The sequence below is a fragment of the Hydra vulgaris genome, chromosome 12 (assembly GCF_038396675.1).
Source record: "Hydra vulgaris chromosome 12, alternate assembly HydraT2T_AEP".
NCBI classification, from domain to species: Eukaryota; Metazoa; Cnidaria; class Hydrozoa; order Anthoathecata; family Hydridae; genus Hydra; species Hydra vulgaris.
The window spans coordinates 60,016,693-60,037,642 of NC_088931.1; the positions used below are offsets into that span (position 1 = coordinate 60,016,693).

At 28.2% G+C, this 20,950-nt stretch overlaps 1 protein-coding gene across 1 annotated transcript in view; it reads left to right on the forward strand.

The window, feature by feature from the left end:
• Nucleotides 1-20,950, forward strand: part of LOC100198206 (ATP-dependent DNA helicase DDX11) — a 53,782-nt gene that overhangs the window by 11,650 nt on the left and 21,182 nt on the right. Inside the window, exons 9-18 of the mRNA XM_065813932.1 lie at nt 8,002-8,089; nt 11,698-11,810; nt 14,222-14,317; nt 14,699-14,851; nt 15,142-15,188; nt 17,031-17,110; nt 17,225-17,248; nt 19,159-19,223; nt 19,551-19,589; nt 19,840-19,999. Coding sequence (XP_065670004.1) covers nt 8,002-8,089; nt 11,698-11,810; nt 14,222-14,317; nt 14,699-14,851; nt 15,142-15,188; nt 17,031-17,110; nt 17,225-17,248; nt 19,159-19,223; nt 19,551-19,589; nt 19,840-19,999 — 865 coding nt within the window. The remainder of the gene's footprint in view (nt 1-8,001; nt 8,090-11,697; nt 11,811-14,221; nt 14,318-14,698; nt 14,852-15,141; nt 15,189-17,030; nt 17,111-17,224; nt 17,249-19,158; nt 19,224-19,550; nt 19,590-19,839; nt 20,000-20,950) is intronic.

Genomic DNA, 20,950 nt, shown 5'->3' on the forward strand with positions numbered 1-20,950 from the left:
CTAAAAAGTAGAAAATAAAATATAGATAAAACATTTGCTAAAAAGTATTATCTCTTTTGTACTAAAAAAAAAAAACTTTTTAATTTAAATGTAATAGTTCAGTAAAGTAAAGATTTACAGGTCTGTAAATCTTTAGTTTACTTAGTAAATCTTGTGCAGACCTGTCAATCTTTAGTTTACTGAACTATTATATTTAAATTTAAAACTTTATTTTTCACCTTTTGGTACAAAAATAGTTATATTTTTTAGCAAATGTTATTGCTATATTATATTTCAATTTTTTTCATTATATTTATAAATTTGTGAAATAACACGTCATAAAGTAATCCTTTTTTTATTAATGAAAGTATTTTTTATAATGTCCGCAATTGCAATTAGGAAAACATGAAGTGGAAGAGAGTTCCAAAGGGTTGAAGTGTGGGGAATAAAACTAGACGAATAAAAGTTTTTGGAGCTTGCAGGGACAGATAGTCAAGCGAGAATGAGTTTTGGTTGATGGAACTAGAGATGAAAGCTCTTTTGAGCAGTGGCCATGATAATATTTGTAGAAAAGAGAAATAGATGCAATTTTATGACGATGGAAAAGAGGTTCAAGTTTAGCAGATAGACCAGGTCCAACTACGTTTACAATGCGTTTTTGGACCTTTTCAAGAAGAGAAAGAGCATCATTAGAAGTACCAGCCCAAATATGACAACAGTATTCCATACAGGGACAAATAAGAGATTGGTAGAGGTAGAGAATGGAATCAGGAGAGAGAAAATGGCAAGCACGATAAAGAGAGGCAACCTTAGCAGGTGCTACTTTAGCAATCTATTGTATATATGGTTTCCATGAAAGGTCATTAGTAAACAATAACCCAAGAAGATGTAAAGAAGAGGACTAAGTGAGAGGGTTGCCATTCATTAATATAGGAATGTCAACAGTACTGCGATAGTTGTTTGCAGTAAATAACTGAGTTTTGTTGGAGTTAAACTTTATAAGCCACTGTCAGCCCCAATCAGTTACAGAAGTGAGACCAGATTCAAGATTGGCTGCCTATTTTAAGTGATCAAAAAGAGTTTTTGTCAAGACAGGAGTATAAAGTTGAGTTGTCAGCAAAAAGAGCTACTTTAGATGTAAGGTTGTCAAGAATGTAGATAAGAAACAAAACAGGACCAATGATAGAACTTTGAGGTACCCCAGAAGTTACTGGAAATGAAGAAGTGTATTGGCTTTCGAGGATGACTTTGATAAAGTGGTTAGAAAGAAATGATTTGATAATCTGAAAAACTTTTCCAGATACGCTATATGAAACAAGCTTATGGAGAAGACAAACTTTGTTGAAAGCTTTAGATATGTCAAGAGCAATAGTCCTAGCCTCTCTGCCTTAATTTAATGCACTATAAAATCGTTCAGTCACATCAGTTAGCGAGGCAGCCGTAGAGTGAGAGGATCAAAAACAGGTCAAACTCAGTCAAGCACTTATTAAATAGTTTAGAGAAAATTGAAGAGAGTTTTGGAGAACAATTTTGTAAGACTGTGACAGGAATGTTATCTGGAACACAAGCCGAAGAAGAGTTTAATCGAGATATGACTTTAGCAACGGAAGCTGGAGTGATTTGAATGTCTAACAATGGGTTAACCTGTTTAATTGGAATGGAAGGAAGAGAATGGCCAAAAAGATTCAAGAGTCAAATTAGAAGAGAAGTTCTTTGCAATTAGTTCAGCCTTATCCTTGGGCGAGGCAATAAGATTAGTCCCATGAATTAGAGATGGAATGTTAGACCTTCCTTTGTTATCAACGCTGTTTAAGATTTTCCAAAAGTCTCTGAAGCCTAACTTTTGAGATAAAGTACGAGATTTAGTGAACTGAGAATAATAGTGCTTAGCATCTGACAGCACAAGATGAAATGTGAGAAAATTGTTTATTAAAGACCATGCTAATAACAGAAAGAAGACTGATCGGACAATAATTGGAGAAGTCAGAATGTTTACTGGAGTTTTTGAAAAATGGAACAACAGATGCCATTTTTCAGCAGGCAGGGAGTTTAGACAGGATTGAAGAGAGTTCTGGAGAACAATTTTGTAAGACTATGACAGGAATGTTGTCTGGACCACAAGCTTTAGAAGAATTTAATCAAGATTTGACTTTAGCAACGGAAGCTGGAGTGATTTGAATGTCTAACAATGAATTAACATGTTTCATTGGAACAGAAGTAAGAGAATGGCAATAAGATTCAAGAGTTAAATTAGAAGAAAAATTGGGAGAGGTAATAAGGGTAGAACTATTTGCCGATGGTTCTGCCTTATTACTTTGGTTATCCTTGGGAGAGGTAATAAGATCAGTTCCATTAATGAAAGGTGGAATGTTAAACCTACCCTTGTTAACAATGCTGTTGAAGATTTTCCAAAAGTATCTGAATCCTAACTTCAATAAATAATGGAGCTTAGCATCTGACAGCACTTTTTTACATCGATTTCTTGCAATCATAAATAGCTGTTTGTTCTCAAGAGATTTGTTCTTTTCAAAAAGATGAAAAAAATGATTACGATTAGATATAACAGCTGCACAAGAGGGTAATAACCATGGAGTAGAATGAGGCTTGACTTAGAACCTACGAGAAGAAACAAAAGTATCCATTCCTGCCTGAATCCAGTAGGTTACATAGTAGGTGCATTTTTCAGCTGAGAGGGAAAAGACATCAGCTCACACAAACAGTCACAAAGAAAAAGGAGAAACTGAAGGCAAGTTAGAATCAGAGACCAGACATAAATCAAGGAGTGAAGGTAAATGATAAGAGTTGTCAAGAAAACGAGTCACAAAGTTAAATATCTGAGTAAGAGATTGAGAAAAACAGAAGTTATAGGCTTTAGTGTCAGCAGGGTCAGTGGTGTTAGAGCCAAGCCATACAGTGTGATGAGCATTAGAGTCACCAATAACAACAATATTGGCAGAGGGGTAAAGAGTAAGGTCAATTTGATCAGAAATTATATGTTATTTAGGTAACTATATTTTAAATTATAGTAATTGGGATGGTTTTTTATGTTTAATATTTTGTTTTACTTTTGGCATATTTAAGTTTAAAGAGAGCTTGACTCATTCATAGATAGAGCATGGCCTTCCAAGCAATGAGCTATGCAATTTTCTCAGTCCTGTTAATTAATCCTCAGTCATAACATAGGGCTTCTTATGTGGCCTCGACAATGCGCACAAATGTATTAACAGGGACACCATCCATGTGCAACATGGTACTGTTAATACTCTAATAATTTGCAGCTGTTGATGAAATAAGCCTCTTTGAGAGCTACCTCAGAGTTCGGGAAACCTTACTATTAGCTGGCCTCAGAACCATTAAACTGAGTTTTAAAGCTGTACCCTCGTTAGGAGATGACAGGAAGAGTTGCATAGCTACTATCAAGGAGGCACAAGCAAAAACCTATGAGAAAAGTCAAAGACACCCAGCATTCATCATCCTAGGCAGGAAACAATTTAACACAAGTTTACCTCTATGCCAGCCTAATAGATGAAGAAGGGGTTCAGGGCTGGTCAACATAATTATTCTGCTTACCCCTAAAGTCTTTGCCTAGAAGGCTTTCTACAAGACAGTAGCTGGATGTAGTTAACATTTCCCCAAGATGAGTATTTTTACTGAGACACGACCTCTAGCCTTTACTCAACTAAAAGTCCCAAGGCAAGGGAATTTACGGTGGAGGCAGTTAACATCTGCCCAAGATGAGTATTTTTATCAAGACACCATCTTTAGCTTTTACTCAACCAAGAGTCTCAAAGCCTTTCTCCTAGCCTTTGCTTGAAAAATCACACTCTACTAGGCAGCAGGGCATGGTGCAGGCAGTACTGAGTTGAATAATACCATTAGCAGGATGATTGTGATGATCCTGAATCTGACCTGACCTGGAATAATTAAAAGGAGCTACTTCCTGCAAACAGCACCTTAAAGCATTGAGCATGATATTTTGGAAATGCATTAGGAAAAATATTGCACCCAACAAAATACTAGAGATAAGGGTGAGCGTAAGTTTAATAGTTGGAGTGTCTAGTTAGTTAATGAGCTCACACTGTATCAAAACAGATATAAACATTTAAACAGAACACATTCATACATAAAGTAATTTATGAGTGAGTAAACACTATGCAAGAGGTTCAGACAGAACACAAACATACATATAAACATAAACAGACAGAACACAAACATACAGATAGCAACTTAGGGGTGAGTGAACACCGCGCCATAGGTTTAGACAGAACACAAATATACATATAAAATAGATTACAGGTAAGCTAAAACAGTAACTAAGGCACCTCAAATTATATAAAAGACACACACAAATATATATATATATACATATTATATACATATATATATATATATATATATATATATCTATCTATCTATCTATCTATCTATCTATCTATCTATCTATATATATATATATATATATATATATATATATATATATATATATATATATATATATATATATATATATATATATATACTCTTGTGCGTTTAAGAAGAAATCTTAAATGCACAAGAGTATATATTCTTCTTTATTTATTTGATCTTTTAGTTCTGGCAAAGATTTTCAACAAAAAATCGATGCCAGAACTAAAAGATCAAATAAATAAGGAAGAAAAAAACCTTTTAATCCACCATGAAGTGTATAAAAATATTGAAATAGATGGATCGTCCGGCTGCTTTTTTACTTTGAAAGACCATAAGGATAATTTTATTAACAACCCTTCAGTTTGCCTTTTAAATCCTTCAAAAAACAAGGTAGGAAGAATTAGTAAAGTTAATTTATCTAAAATTATTCACGAATTAAAAAATAAACTACAGTTAAATCAATGGCAAAGCACCCAATTTGTTATAGATTGGTTTAAAAAAATCGAAAATAAACACCTTTGCAAATTTATTATTTTTAATATAAATGATTTTTACCCATCTATTAGTGAAAACACTCTTACTAATGCAGTTAGTTTTGCCGAACAACATGTTGTTATAAATGATGACGATAAAAAATTAATATATCATGCAAGAAAATCTTTAATTTTTAAAAATGATGAAGCTTGGATAAAGAAAAGAGGCGGATTATTTGATGTCACAATGGGAGCACTTGATGGAGCTGAAGTTTGCGAATTAGTCGATATTTTTATATTGTTTCAGCTCTCTAAACATTACGATAAAAATAATTTTGGCTTGTATCGTGACAACGGACTTGCTATTTTTGAAAACAGAAGCGGCCAACAAATGGAAAAAATCAAAAAGCATTTCACGCATATTTTTAAAAGTAACAACCTACTTATCTCCATCCAATGTAGTATTAAAATTGTCAATTACCTTGATGTAACATTGAACCTGATTGACAGTTCTTATCAACCATATTGTAAACCTAATAACCAACTTATTCATGTTCATTCTGATTCAAACCATTCACCTAATATAATAAAAGAAATTCCTTGCAATATTGAGTTAAGATTATCGACTATGGCAGTAAATGAAACTGTGTTCAATAATTCCATTTTTCCGTATGAAGAGGCTTTACGTAAATCAGGATACAATTCAAAACTCACCTACCAACCGCAAATAAACAATAACCAAAAAAGACATCGCAAACGTAAAATTATATGGTACAACCCCCTGTTTAGCAAAAATGTTGAAACTAAAATTGAAAATCGCTTCTTAGCTTTAATTGACCAACACTTTCCAGTAGGACACAGACTTCATAAAATTTTTAATCGAAACTATATTAAGGTTAGCTATAGTTGCATGCCTAATGTCAAGTCTCTAATAAATGCACATAACAACAAAATTTTACAAAGCCATAAAAATGAAACATCAAAAAAATGTAACTGCGTAGATAAAAAAGTTTGTCCATTAAATAACCAATGTCTTTCTAGCAATATTGTATACCAACCCACTGTAAGTTCTGCACATTCTCAATTCAAAAACAAAGTTTATTTCGGTATAAGTGAAACCACTTTTAAATTAATAATATGCCAACCATCTTAAATCTTTCAATGCACCCAAATATAAAAATGACACTGAACTTTCCAAAGAAATATGGAAGCTAAAATCGAAAAATATAAAACCTGTTGTTACATGGAAAATAATAGCCCGATGCAAGCCCTACAACCTAGCATCAAAACTTTGTAATTTTTGTCTCCGCAAGAAATTTCATATATTATCGTATAAAGGAGAAAACTTACTTAATAAAAGATATGAAATAATATCAAAGTGCCGGCATTCAAAGAAATTTTTACTATCCTTATTTGACACCGGGGACTAAATACCTTTGACATCTTTTTGTTTTTGTTTTGTTTTGTTGTTGTAACGTCAGTACTCGTTCCACTGTAATTTTAATTGGTAATTTTTTAAACGGTTTTTAAGTGATGAAATTCACAATGGCTCACGATTGCCGAAGGGCATGAAACTCAGAGTTCCATCAAAAGTTGTTTTTATTCATTTTAAATAAATAAATATGTGTATATATATATATATATATATATATATATATATATATATGTATATATATATATATATATATATATATATATATATATATATATATATATATATATATATATATATATATTACTATAGGCATGACCCATTTTAAATAGTACTGATGACAGGAAGCAATCTATTTCCAGCCTTTGCTTAGAAAGCAAATCCCACAAGGCAGCAGGACATGAAACATGTTGCACTGGGTTACATGTTAACCATTAACATGTTTGCACCAAAAAATGCTGAAACCAGCACCAGGGCTGAAAAATTATAGATTTTATTGGTTTTGGAAGAGAAATTTGGCTTCTGATACTTGTATTTAGACAAAATATATGGTGATAACATGCCGAGCTCAGCATGTCATCACCATTTATCTAAAATTATGCTCAAAAAAGTATTTAGCATTCATGAAATAATTAAACAACATTAAAAAACTCAAAGAATTTTGACTTCAGATTATTTAATCTTTATTTTCAATATCAATGGATGGTGAAATTGAAAAACTAAGCAGTGATCTCATTTTGCTCTAAATATCCAGTATCACAATATTTAAACAAATAAGTTGCTTGAAACACCATCTACTGCTTTTGTCGTTTGCCTTGTTGATTTTTGGTTTTTTGATGATAATGCTTCAGCTTAAGAGAAAAAATTGTCTCTTATATCTCTGTCATATCTCTTATATCTCTGTCATATCTCTTATACAGTGTTACTTATGTAGGAAAAAAAGACTTTAAGAAACCCCCAAAACAAATGTTCACAATAAATTACTTCAAAATGCTAGACTTGTTTGAGTAATTCTTTGAGTTCAATCGAGCAAATGGAAATAATTTACACACACAATATAAATTAATCCAATTCAAAGTTGTTAATGGCTTAGCAGAATGCAGAGTTACTCAAATGCAGTAATTTAACATATTAATTACTTAAATTGAAGTAAAGAAACAGTATTTGTTGCATTTGGTTGCTGTAGGTTTAAGATTATTAGCTCCAACAAAAGCGGTGGTATTACGTGATCAAAATTATTCATAGTTAAATTTTTAGTTCATTAACTAGCAATGTCTGACTTGGTGTGAACTAAAACGAATGATGCAACATGTGTTTTGATTGATTTGATTCACATTTTTCAAGTTCTAAATATTATTTTATTTATCTTTTGAACATAATGATTGAAAAATATTTTGCTAACAATAAATCTTTTTATAGTTTATAACATAATACCATAAAGGATTCGTTATAGAGTTGATCAAAATTTATATAATTTAAGCTTTATCAGAGTTATCAAAGCTCCAGAGGGGCCACAACAATCAAGAAGGTTACTAATTTTGTTTATTGATATTATAGGAAAAAAAATTTAGCAAATTTATTAAAAGGGTAAATTAAAAAAAAAAGTATTAGTTTCATTATTTAAGCTAAATTATTCTAAGCTAAATCATTTTAAGTTTTTCTCATGGTATTATTGTATCAAATGTTAATCCTTTAAAGTTTTTCTTTTAGAACTACTGTATCAATGAAATAGTAAACAAACAAAAAAACGTTTATCAAATCAATGAAAAATGTCTGGATTTACAAAAAAAAAAGAAAGGTAAAACTCAAAAGAACATTAGGTATAGATTGAAAAGATAAAACTGTCTTGTGCGTTTTTTCATTTGTCATATTTTTCATATACCATAAAATGGAATATGAAAAATATGACAAATGATCAAAACCATAAAAGTTAAGAAAAAATAAAAATAAATAATACCATTTAGTAAAAAAGTTTTTTAATATTTTTATTTAAATATTTTTTAAAGTTCAGTTTTAAAACAATTAATTCAAATGCTAAAAACTTTAAACTTTTTCTTTCTCATGTAAATCTTTTTTTTCCATGCTTTATATAAGGTTACTTTCTATATATGTTTGTGTGCCACAAAATTTGAAATCAATTTTTGAAAGCTTTTTTTCTCAACCAATTTTGCTCAAATTTTGCACACTTAATCATTTTCGATGACAATACAAGGAAATGGAAAAATTTGACCAAAAAAAGTTAATTAAGTTAACAAAAATTTAAATTGTATTTCCCCATACATTTTATTTATTTGATATGAATTGCGTATTACGTCACAAAAATCATTGATTTGCAAGTTATTCGCAGTTTCGAAGACACTAAAGTGCAGCGATTCAAAACCTATTGTTTTAAGTTATTAAGTAATAAGTCTCAAGTTATTAAGTTAAAAACCTATTGTTTTAAGTTATTAAGTTAATAAATCTTAAGTTATTAAGTTAAAAAAGAAAAATTTAGTAAAAACAGTAATTTTTAAATTTTTAAAAAAAAAAAAAACAGTAATTTTTCCTTCTACAAAAGATAACAAAAAAAGAATTTCTAGGCCCAATAGAATTCTGCTTGCATAAAGCATGGATTTGAAAAAAGAATTTTTTTTTGATTTACTAGTTGTTTTTTTATTGGAAGATTATTTTATAATATTTTCAATGTTTGTTTAAAACCATTTTGTCTGTAACCAGTTATGCTATATATATACATATATAGCAAAATTGGTTAGAGTATTAAACTGGTATTCTGTAAGCATATGGTTTAGGTCCTGTTGAAGAGTTTTTTTTCACTATACCATTTTTATCTGCATTGTCTTTAAAGTTCTTAAGTATTTAGAAATTGTTACCTTTACTGATACTTTTACTATTGTCATGTTTGATATTTTTTTCTGCTGAACTTAGCATCACCATTGCAGCTATGAACTCCATACTTTCACTATTATGATCCACCATGCGTAAGCAGTTGCATACAGTTCATTACTTTCCACCATGTTTACTTACACCAGCATTACTTTCCACCATGTTTGAGCAATTGAATTCATTTGGATATCAGTCTACCAGTAATTGATAAGATAAATTTTCAATGTGATGAAACCTGTTGGATTTTTTTAAGTGCACTGAAGTTTTGACTAAAATAATTTTAAATTAATTTACACTTTTAAAGTTAAACCAAGTGCAGAAGAGTTGCAACAACCAAAAAAAAAAGGTGTATACTTTAAAACTCACAGGCAGACTGTAAGGTTCTAAAGACAGGGGCAATGGACCGAATCATTAAGAACACTTTGTGATACATATATAAAAATTTAATCAAATATAAAACATATCCATTAGGATGCAGAATGATTCAGAATTAATTAAAACACAGACTATACTATATGAGCAAAAAAAAATTGAAAAAACATCAATAAAAATAAGTGAAATTTAAAATTAAATATATTTTTGAAATTGAAAAGAAACAAAATATATATATTTTTGAAACAAAATATATATTTTTTGAAATTAAAAAGAAACAAAAATGGCATATATATTTACAAAAATATCATTTATACAAGCAAATAGAATAACAAAACTCATGAGTAAAAATCACAACCGCAACCCAATTACATATACAAATACATATACATATACTCATAAAAAATCAGACATAATATTTATTATATAAGTTAAATACTTTAATTACATGGAGACATAAGATGAAAAAATGTGCAAAAATTTATCTCTCTTGTATGGTTCAGACTTTGTCACCTCACCTAAAGACAAAGCTGAATTGTTTACTAAGAATTTTTCATCAATATCATCTCTTGATTCCACTAGTTGCGTTCTACCTGATTTAGCCGTCAAACAGGTTGATCCATTGGTTGACATTTGTATCACTCTAGCTTCTGTATCTAAAATGATTTCCTGCTTAGACTCTTCTACAGCTTGTGGCCCAGACAACATACCTGTTATAGTCTTGCAGAAGTGCTTTTCTGAGCTGTCATCTATACTTTCAAAACTATTTAACAAGTGCTTATCAGAGTCTTGTTTTCAAGCCTGCTGAAAAGCATCTGTTATCCCTATTTTCAAAAATTCTAGAGAATGATCTGATTTGTCTAACTACTGTCCTATTAGTCATCTTCCTATCATGAGCAAGGTTTTTGAGTCTTTAATTAACAAACACTTAATCTCTCATCTTGAATCTAATAACTTACTTTCTGATCACCAATATGGGTGTTGATCTTCTCATTCTACAGCTGATTTGCTAACAGTAACAACCGATAGGTTTTATCGTGCATTAGATAGAGGTGGAGAGGTTAAGGCCATTGCCCTTGACATTTCTAAAGCTTTTGATAAAGTTTGGCATACTGGTTTTCTCCATAAGCTTTTTTCTTACGGAGTATCTGGTAACATCTTTAAGCTTATCGAATCCTTCCTTTCCAATTGTAGTATAAAAGTTGTTCTCAATAGACAGCACTCTTTTTTTTATTCTGTAACTTCGGGGGTTCCTTAAGGTTCAATCCATTGCCCTATACTCTTTTTAATTTACATTAACCATCTTCCAGATATTCTCACATCTAAAGTGGCATTGTACGCTGATGATACTACCATTTATTCTTGTCATGATTAGAACCCAACACTCTGATTGCTTGGAGGGGATATTAGAGCTTGATAATGATGCCCTTTCTCTTTTAGACAAGTTGCAAAAACGCATTGTAAACATAGTTGAATCTGCTCTTGCAGCCAACCTCCAACCACTATCACATCGTTGTAATGTTGCTTCTCTTTTTTTTTTACTACAAATACTATAATGGACACTGCTCTAAATAGCTAATGCCTCATGTGCCATCTACTAAAATTCATTCTCGTTTTACTCATCATTCAATTAAGTCTCATCTTTTTTCTCTAACTGTTCCTGTGCTCCAAAACTCTTATTTGTCTAGTTTTTTTCCTCGAACATCAGTTCTTTGGAATTCGCTTCCTTAACCTTGCTTTCCTGATTCATATAATTTGCAATCTTTTAAGTTGTCTGTCAATCATTAGCTTGCTCTACAATCTTCATCTTCTCTCTTCCAATGACTTTAAACTCTAATTAGTGGTTGCTTGCAGCCTTGTTGGAAGCAAATATGTTTAAAAAAAAAAATCTCTTCTTTTACCAACATGGAACATGGCAACAATACTAAAAAAAAAATTGAACCATATTATTTTTTCAATTGTCCATATTAAAAGAAGTTTTTTTAACACTATTTTTAAACTCTTTTTTTTAAGAACATGATAATGAAATTTTTGAAGCTCTGAAGTTTTCTTTTGTTTTTGTTTCATTTGTTTTATGTACCTTAAATAAAGATTTTCATTTTAAGTTTTTTTTTTTTGCTTACTCATTTTCTTGTTTTTATATTTTTCTAGAAAGAAAAAAAGATTTAAATCAACCAAAGAAAAAACATAAGAAAGAGGAAACATCAAATGGTTGTCCATATTACAGCTCTAAAAAAGTCCACGATTTTAGAGATTATGTCACAGTAATTTCTTTTCAATAGATCTTAATAGATAAAGTATTGTAATAAAATGTTTACAAAAAAAAAAAGAAAACAATAAAGGTACTTATAAATTCTCAAACAATTTTTTTATTTGAAAAAGAAATTAAAAGAAAAATTAAACATAAATTTTAATTACCAAACTGTAGTAAAACACAATGTGCTAAATTGACTGCAAGATTTTGTTTTCTTCCACTGAATTTTTTTCACTCTTTCAGAAGCTACAAACTGATACAAACCTCAACAGATTATACATCTGAACATTTTTGAATTATTGATTTTACTTATACACACAGATATATTTACATAGTTAAATTTACATAAACAAAACTTTAAATAAGTGTTATAATATGGATAATGCTGACATAACTTTATCTGCTGTATGTTAATTTAATAAAATTAAGTTAGTTCTAATAAGAAACATTAGTTCTAATAAGAAAGCAGAACAAAATTATTATTCCTTAAATAATATTTTTTGTAAATTAATTGATGCACTGAACCATGCACTGTGCTCTCCTGAGACCGCCATTTTGGTTTATTCAACTTTTTTTAAATTATTATTATTGAGTTAATTAAAGTGTTTTAAAATAATTTGTAAAACCTCACTTTTAAACAAAAAAAATTGAGGTTTAATTATTTAAAATATCTATAAAAAGTTCATTTTATGATTACATCATAAAATATTATCTATTCAAAACAGATTAAAAGACCAATTCATATAAAACATATTTTTTGTCAAAATGAAACAAAACTTTTATTTGTGCTTATTGTTTTATTGTCCTTGGAAATGGAAATAAACTTAATAAAGTAACTCCTATAATACAACTCCATATTCAAAAGTCATTTTGAAGAGAATATGATGCAGATAAAAGGTGTTGTCAAAAAAACATTTCTACTTTTTGCAAAACAAATTTATGTGCATTGAAAAGGGTGGAACATCAAAATTAAACGATTGGATTGAGAAATCTAAAATTAACAAACAAAAACTCAGAAGATCATCTGATTTTAGTGAAATATCTGAACAGCGATGAAAAATAATCATTGATTGAATTATTAAAAAGATTTATATTTATGGTTTAAGGTTTTTTTTAAGTTATTTATTTATATTTATGGTTTAAGGTTTTATTTATTATGTAATTTAGAATGATTGTTCAAAATTTTATATAAAAGCAAGTTCAACTTGTAGCTCATTCAAAAATATTCCTAATTTAGAAAAAATGTTTTCAATGTGCCCTAATCCTCTTGCTTTTGTTGGTATATTTAAATTTTCATCCATGCATGAAGGAATACATCCTTTAATAATATTGCATTCTAACCTTATTAATCTAGCAACTGACAAAATAACTATCAAGTCATAACAAATTGATAGTACTAGTTTTTTTCACAGTTGCTTTAACTGCAGTAATTTGATGGGTTCATTTTAGCTTTTATTTATCTGATATTTCACCTTATAAATTTGTTTTACTCATTTTTAGATTAAAATCCATTTTTCACCAAAATTACTGATTTTGATAACTGAATTTTGAATTACTGATTTTGATAACTGGTTTCAAATTGCTTTTTGTAGCCATAAACATACAGTGTTAACCAGCACTGTTTTTTCTCTCTCTCTATTATTGTAATTAGGTTGTAACTAGTTTGGTTTTAAAACAAGGCCCTGCCTAAAAAACATACATGATTCAGACATCATTTAATTTAGAATCAAACCCAAAATATATATATATATATTTAACAGCTATTAATTCTATACTGCTTTTTATCGGAATTAACTTGCATTGGCTTTTATTAGCCCAGCATACAACACTTAATGCTATATGAGCGTTACCCATATAATAATGGTTTAACGTTTTGTTTACATAAATTATATGTTAATAACTATATATATAATAAAATAAAACATTAAATACTTCTCAAAAGCTAATTATGCATATTTTAAACACTTTTTGACAGATTTTATTCTGATTGTTTAAAATAATTCTGAGACAACTGATTAGTGTCAGTTCTATGTTTGAGAAGCTTGATCCTGACAATATTTTAACTAAGAAATGTTATCAAAAAATACAAAAAAATTTATGTTTATATATTTAATGGAGTTTGTACCAGGAAATGTGTTATTATAGACTCTCATCAATGTAGGCAATAAAATTATTAAAAAAAAAAAAAAATCTTATATATTTGACTTATATGCTGATATAATTGACTTGTATAATTTATCAATAATCTAACAACCGTTTTTTCCTCTTTAACTATTTTTTTTAATTCCTAAAAACTAAAAACTTAAATAATGTAAGTCTTGTTTTGAAAAGAATGATTTTTGTTACTTTAAAAATTGAAAAATCAAAAATTTAAAAATTAAAAAAACATTTGATTCAACATTAAAATTTTTTCAAATGTAGATGGAAGTTCAAGACATAGAGCAAATTGTTAAACTTGGAAAAGACCTGAATATATGTCCATATTACGGAACAAGGCAAACTATACCAAAGGCACAGGTTCACTGTGTTTTTTTTTTTACCTTACTTGCTTTGTTTAGTTTTTTATTGAAAAGTATTAATTGCTTAAAAGCAATGAATGCATCCTAATATCGAAATTGAAATACAAGTTGTTAAAGTTTTTAAAGTTTGACTTTAGATGAAGATTAAATATTATGTTATATATAAAATTATATTAAGTAAAAGTTTTTTATAACCAGCTTATATCCATGTCTTATTGTTGCATTTGGAAAACTGTTTTAGATTGGAAAATAGTATAAAAAAAATTATTAGTGTTAATTTTTTTATTGATTGTGTTTTATTTGTTCTGTTTTAAAGGTTTTTATTACTTTCTGAAAGTTTTCATTTTTTAGTTTTTCTAAAAGTTTTCATTTCTTTCAGTTAGTAGTTTTGCCATATCAGACATTGTTACACAGAGGAACTAGAGAATCTGTTGGTATTAATATAAAAGATTGTGTTGTTATAATTGATGAAGCACATAATCTGATTGAAACTATCAACAACATACATAGCATTGAAATCCGACAGAATCAAGTATGTTTTCTTTAGTGATAAGATTTGTTTAGTTGTTCTTTAAAATTTAATAAACATTTCTTTAAAATTGTTTTAAAATTTAAAAGTATATATGTAAATATATTAGCATATATTTACATATATTTACTTTAAAATTATTATTGTTATATATATATTGTTCTTTTCCAATATTTATTGTTTAAACATTTGTTACACATTTGTTGGTGACTAAAGCTGTTACATTTTTCTTGTTTCTTTTTTCAATACTTTAAATGAATGAATTAAATGTTTCATAAACAATTTTTTTTAAGATTGCATCATCGATTAACCAATTAAAACATTATAAAGATAAGTATTTGTATGTACTTTATTTATGAAAATCAACACTATATTGCTATATTTTGTTTTAAAGTATTTATGTTTATAAATACAGCACAAAATATAATACACTGCGACCATTTTCTATAGGCGCATGTGGATTATGTCTTAAAAGCGCACTTAACTTCTTTTTTATAGTGTATTTCAATAAATTATAAATAAAGTATCAAAAAATAATGAAAATTATCAAAAAATAATATCAAATTTGAAAAGAGGTTAATCATAAATGAATTAAATTCAAAAGATAGCTGACTATTTTCTATAGACGCAGTTTACATTTTTTTAACAAAACTATCAAAAAAAATGTTTTCATCAAATTTTTAGTACTCGATTGGACCTCCTTTGCGCTAAATTACTTGATAAATTTGTTTTGGCATACTTCCCACCAAGTTTTCCAGCACTTTTGGCTCCATATCCTCCCAGCATTCTGATACCGCTACTTTTAGCTCTGTCACAGAGTTATATTGCTTCTGGTCAGCATAGATACGTTTTACAATGATTCCCTAGATGTTTTCAACAGGATTCAAATCTGGACTGCAAGCAGGCCACCAGATTTGTTTATTTTTTTAGCTTCAAACCAAGCTTTAGTCTCGTTACTAGTGTGAATGGTGGCGTTGTCTTGTTAAAAAACAAACTTTTTGCGTCGGTATTTATTTTTAAATGGAATCAAACATAATTTTAGCACATCAATGTATTCAGAACTTTTCATTTTGCAAGATGTAAATGCTAAATTTAACTTTCCTGTTGCACAAAACCCAAGCCAAACCATCAAAGATCCACCTCCGAAATTCCTTGTCAAAAAATATTTGGGTTCTCTCCTCAAATCACGCCAGTAGCTACTAAAACCATCAGGCCCATCAAGATTAAACTTTTTCTTGTCCGAAAAAATCACCTGGTGTTGAAAACAAAAAATATTCAGCTATTTAGATATATTACGTATTTATGAGAATTTAATCTAAAACTTCTTACTTATTCCCAATCGCATGTCATGTTATCATGGGCCAATTCCATCTGTTTCTGTTTGTGAACGGGCTTCAAATTTAGTGCTTTATTCATTTTTAATCGTACAATGTGTGGGCTGTCTTTAAGACCTTTCATAATTGTCTCCTTGCAATTATTTAAACCCAAATCTGACTTTATTGTTTTCAAACTTTTTGATGAATTTGATGCGAGTCGAACAATTCTGCGTTTTTCATGGCCTAAAACCTTAGATTTCTTTGGTTTCCTCTTGTTGAATAATCTGTTGGATTTTTCAAGAAATTACGGATAATGTGATCTGATCTCTTCAATCTTCTAGCAATTTCTCGATTTGGAACTTTGTCTCAATGATAAGCTAATGTTTGACCTATTTTGACCTATAGAAAATTGTTTGTCAAAACTCGTAAGAACTTTAGTGCCTCTATAGAAAATTGCCACATGAATATTAAAAATTTAATTATTTTAATATAATCAAGACAACCTTTATGCACCTGATTAATAATCAGGTGCATAATGGATCATTGTTTTCCTACATATACTTATTCAAAAGTACCGTTAGAACAGTTTTATTACCACTGTAACACTGTAAATCTGATAAATTCTACATGTGTCTATAGAAAATGGTCGCAGTGTAGTCAAAATACAGTGCAAAAAGCATTAAATGAAAAAATTTTAGGATAAACTAAAAGAAGGTTAAACTATAATGACAAGTAAAATATTTATAAATATTTAAAGTAAAATATTTATAGTTTTAAAAAAATAATATTACTATGGTAGCAATAAATTTGAATGAAAATTACAGTAACCACAATGCTTATGTTGTATTTTTAAACAAATTTTGTAGCAAAGGACTGAAGGCCATAAACTTGATGTACCTTAAACAAATAATTTTTGTTTTTAACTCCCTTTTAAAAGTACTTAAAGGTAAAATATGTTTTATGTGTTTTCAATGGCAAAATTACCATATATTAGCTTGCATAAATTGTTACTTTAAATAGTAAAACATGAATATTTTTTAGATTTAATTTATTTTTTTAGAACATATTGAATCACAAACAGAAGGTATTATCTTTATATCATAAAAAATTCATACTTTTTTAGTATCATTTATCTCTTATTAAAATTGTTAGCAAATTTTGTCTCTTATTATAGTTGTTAGCAAATTTTTTTCTTTTTGAGCTCTAAGTTATTTATAACTTTTTTTTTGAAAAATTTAAGAAATTGGGAGAAAAAAAAAATATTAATAGGTTTTGGGAAGGGGGGCCTTCAAACAACTAGCCACAGCACTGTATATATATATTTATATATACAAGTGTCAATTGCTATCAAAATGATTATTGTTATAAAATTATACATATACACAGCTTTTACAAAAGTTTCACCAATGTGACATTTTGAGAACAAAACATTAGTTTTTTATTCTCAAAATTGATACCTTTGATTTTAGCTATCAAAGATATCAATTTTGATGTCTTTGATATTTAAATTTGATAATTTTGATATTTTAATGTAAGTTAAAATAAATATCAAAATCCATTGGTTTTAAATTTTTTAAATTTCAAACATTTTACATTAAAATTACAAGCTTCTGTTGTTAAAAATACTTTTCAGTGCTTCATGTTTTCAGGAGATTTCAAAAATGGCTCTAGTTTCAATTTTTAAAAATTCAGGAAACTGCTCTTATCCCTGTAACTGTTATTCACTTTTCTTACCATTATTAGCAAGTGCTTTAATTTAAAGTTTTAAATGTCTTATCTTTGATCAGATTTACTCTGACAATATGTATTTTGATCCTTTTGTTCTACAAATGATATAATTAAAATATTGAATGGAGCATTAGATGGAAGAAGTGAGGCAAGGTTGCTTGACATAGTAAAAGCTTTTGACAAAGTCTGGCATGCTAGTCTTTTTATAAGCCTTCTATATATGGTATATATAGGAAAATTTTCAAAATTATTAGATCATTCCTTTTCAATTGCAGAAAATGACTTTGATGATGTGTTGTCCTTGATGGATATAATATAAGGATAGTTTTATTTTTGTTCTCATTGTACTAAAGTCTTATTATTCTTATTGTTGTTAGTTTTTATTTTTATTTTTCTACGAATACCACCACAATCCTTGCTCAAACAATCAATCATCTCTTGTTCAACCAACCAAAAACACAATATTGCATAGCTTCTTGTTCAGCAAAGTTGCATCAAATTGCTGTAGCTCTTTCTTTAAAAACTTTTAATAATCTAGATTTTTTTAGAACAATTTTAGTTTAGCATTCTTTCCTGTCTTTAAATTTTTAAAAGGTTCATGTAAACTGTTTCCTTGGTCTTTAAGCGACTTCTTTACTTTCTAGTAACTCGCATCTTAAATATTGATTGCTTGCAGCCTTGTTGGAGAATAGTTTATTAAAAAATAAAATTTGATAAATTTAATACTTTATGCATCTTAATTTAATACTTTATGTATGATCTATTTAACACTTTAAGTATTTCATGAGATACCCATGGAATTAATTCAATCAATGCAGGAACGAGTTTTTTTTCTCTCTCTCTCTTTTAGCTAGAGGCCCTAAAGAGAATACTTTATGTTTAGAAAAAAGGCACAAACTTCCTAGTAAAATGCTTTCTGCGATGCTCTGTAATAAGATAACAAGAACTTCCTAGTAAAATGCTTTCTGTGGTGCTCTGTAATAAGACTGTAAGGACTTCTCGAAGCACATTATTAGCCTCACAAAAAAAAAAATCTTATTTAAAAAGGAAGTGTGAAATTTTTAATGAAGTGAATGTCAATTCTATTGTTAGTTATAATGTCTTTAGATGGTTGCCTTTAGCTTTTCTTTAGTTAGATGAGATTTTCTCAATAGGGTAGTTTAAACTAATGAGAATCTTGTAGGTTTCTTAGTGGTAGTGAAATGCTACTATTTCTAAGTTCAATTAAACCTTTATTGATTAAAATCTAATATTTTTTTATTTTAGAATATTTGTCAACTATTAATGATTTTATTTATTCTGCAAAAATAGACAATGTAAATTTATTTAAGGTATGTTGTTTGTATAATAAGTATACATAATAATAGTAATTAGAAATTAAAAAAAAAGTTAAAAAATTCTTAATAAAATAAATGTATAATAAATATTACCATTTATTTTACAATTTTTAATTATAAAATATCATTTAAATATTTATTGTTTATTTATACTTTTTATCAATTTACTACTATATTTTTTTTATCAAACTGAAAATATAAATAACAATGTTAAAATTTGTTAAAATGATTTTAAGCTAAAAATATACTTTTCAATAATAATAGTATCATTTAAAGAAATTATTTATTTTTATATTATTTTAAAAAGCTAAATATTATTAGATTCATAAATACTGCGAGCAAAGTTCAATAGCAAAAAAGGTATGCCATTATATTTATTGTCATTATAATTTATATTATATTATTATTATATTATACATTTATATGTGGATATCAAAACAATCATTAATATATAATAATAATTTTTATATTATTATTATTTATAGTTTTGATATTAATAAGTTATTTTCTTTTATTTAACTATTATTTATTTAATTATTATTTATTAAGAATAAATTTGTGTTTGTTAAACTCTATTCTGTTACAACTTCTTTATCTTCTTGGTTTATAGTTAAATGGATTTGTTGAAAAATACCAAACAGAGTATGTTACAACACATAGTGAAGAAAATGTTGAGGTTTTGCAAACTTCTCAGTTCATGTATGCTGAGTCATTTTTGTATGCTCTCACTAATTCTGACAAAGATGGAAGAATCTTGGTGACTAAAAGCAGTATGAGTTTTTTGTTTGTTTTAAATTCCTTACATAATATAAGTGATAACAGTTTAATAATAAATTTTGCTTGTTTTTGCTATGTATGTTTGTTTGCATATGCATACATACACACATACATACATACATTCTGACAAAGATGGAAGAATCTTGGTGACTAAAAGCAGTATGAGTTTTTTGTTTGTTTTAAATTCCTTACATAATATAAGTGATAACAGTTTAATAATAAATTTTGCTTGTTTTTGCTATGTATGTTTGTTTGCATATGCATACATACACACATACATACATACATACATACATACATACATACATACATACATACATACATACATACATACATACATACATACATACATACATTCATACATACAACTGAAGTTTTTTCAATCTGCATAACTCAAGTTGTCAAATCTTTTTCTACTTTTTTCTTCTGAGAATACTAATTCTCTATATGCAGATACCCAATCATCTGCATCTTTACACTCTGTATCCCCAAAGACTATAATCTTCCATGATGCACCCTATCACAGATACACTCACAATTTCCAATTGCTGTCTAAGATTCACTTCATTTATTATCTTTTAGAGTCACATCACACATTTATTTGTCTATATTTGAATAAAGGTTGGTGGTTGACACTATTAATCTTTATTCCCCATTTTTACTTTTGTCCTAATTGCACCTTCTGCTCCACAAGCTGATTCAATTTTAACTCTTAGATACTGAAACTAATAAACTTTGTTTTTCCTCACTATTTATTTTATTCTCTTTTTTTTTTTGAATTAATTTCTTCATTTAGTAATTTTTCCAAATGAGCAATCCACTTTGTTTTTACCTTAATTTCAATTGTAATTTGTTTTTTTAATCTTGTACTTTAATACAGTTTTCTCCAACAACATTTTTATTTTTCCTAACCATTTGCTTCGCAACTTTAAAAGTTGCATTCT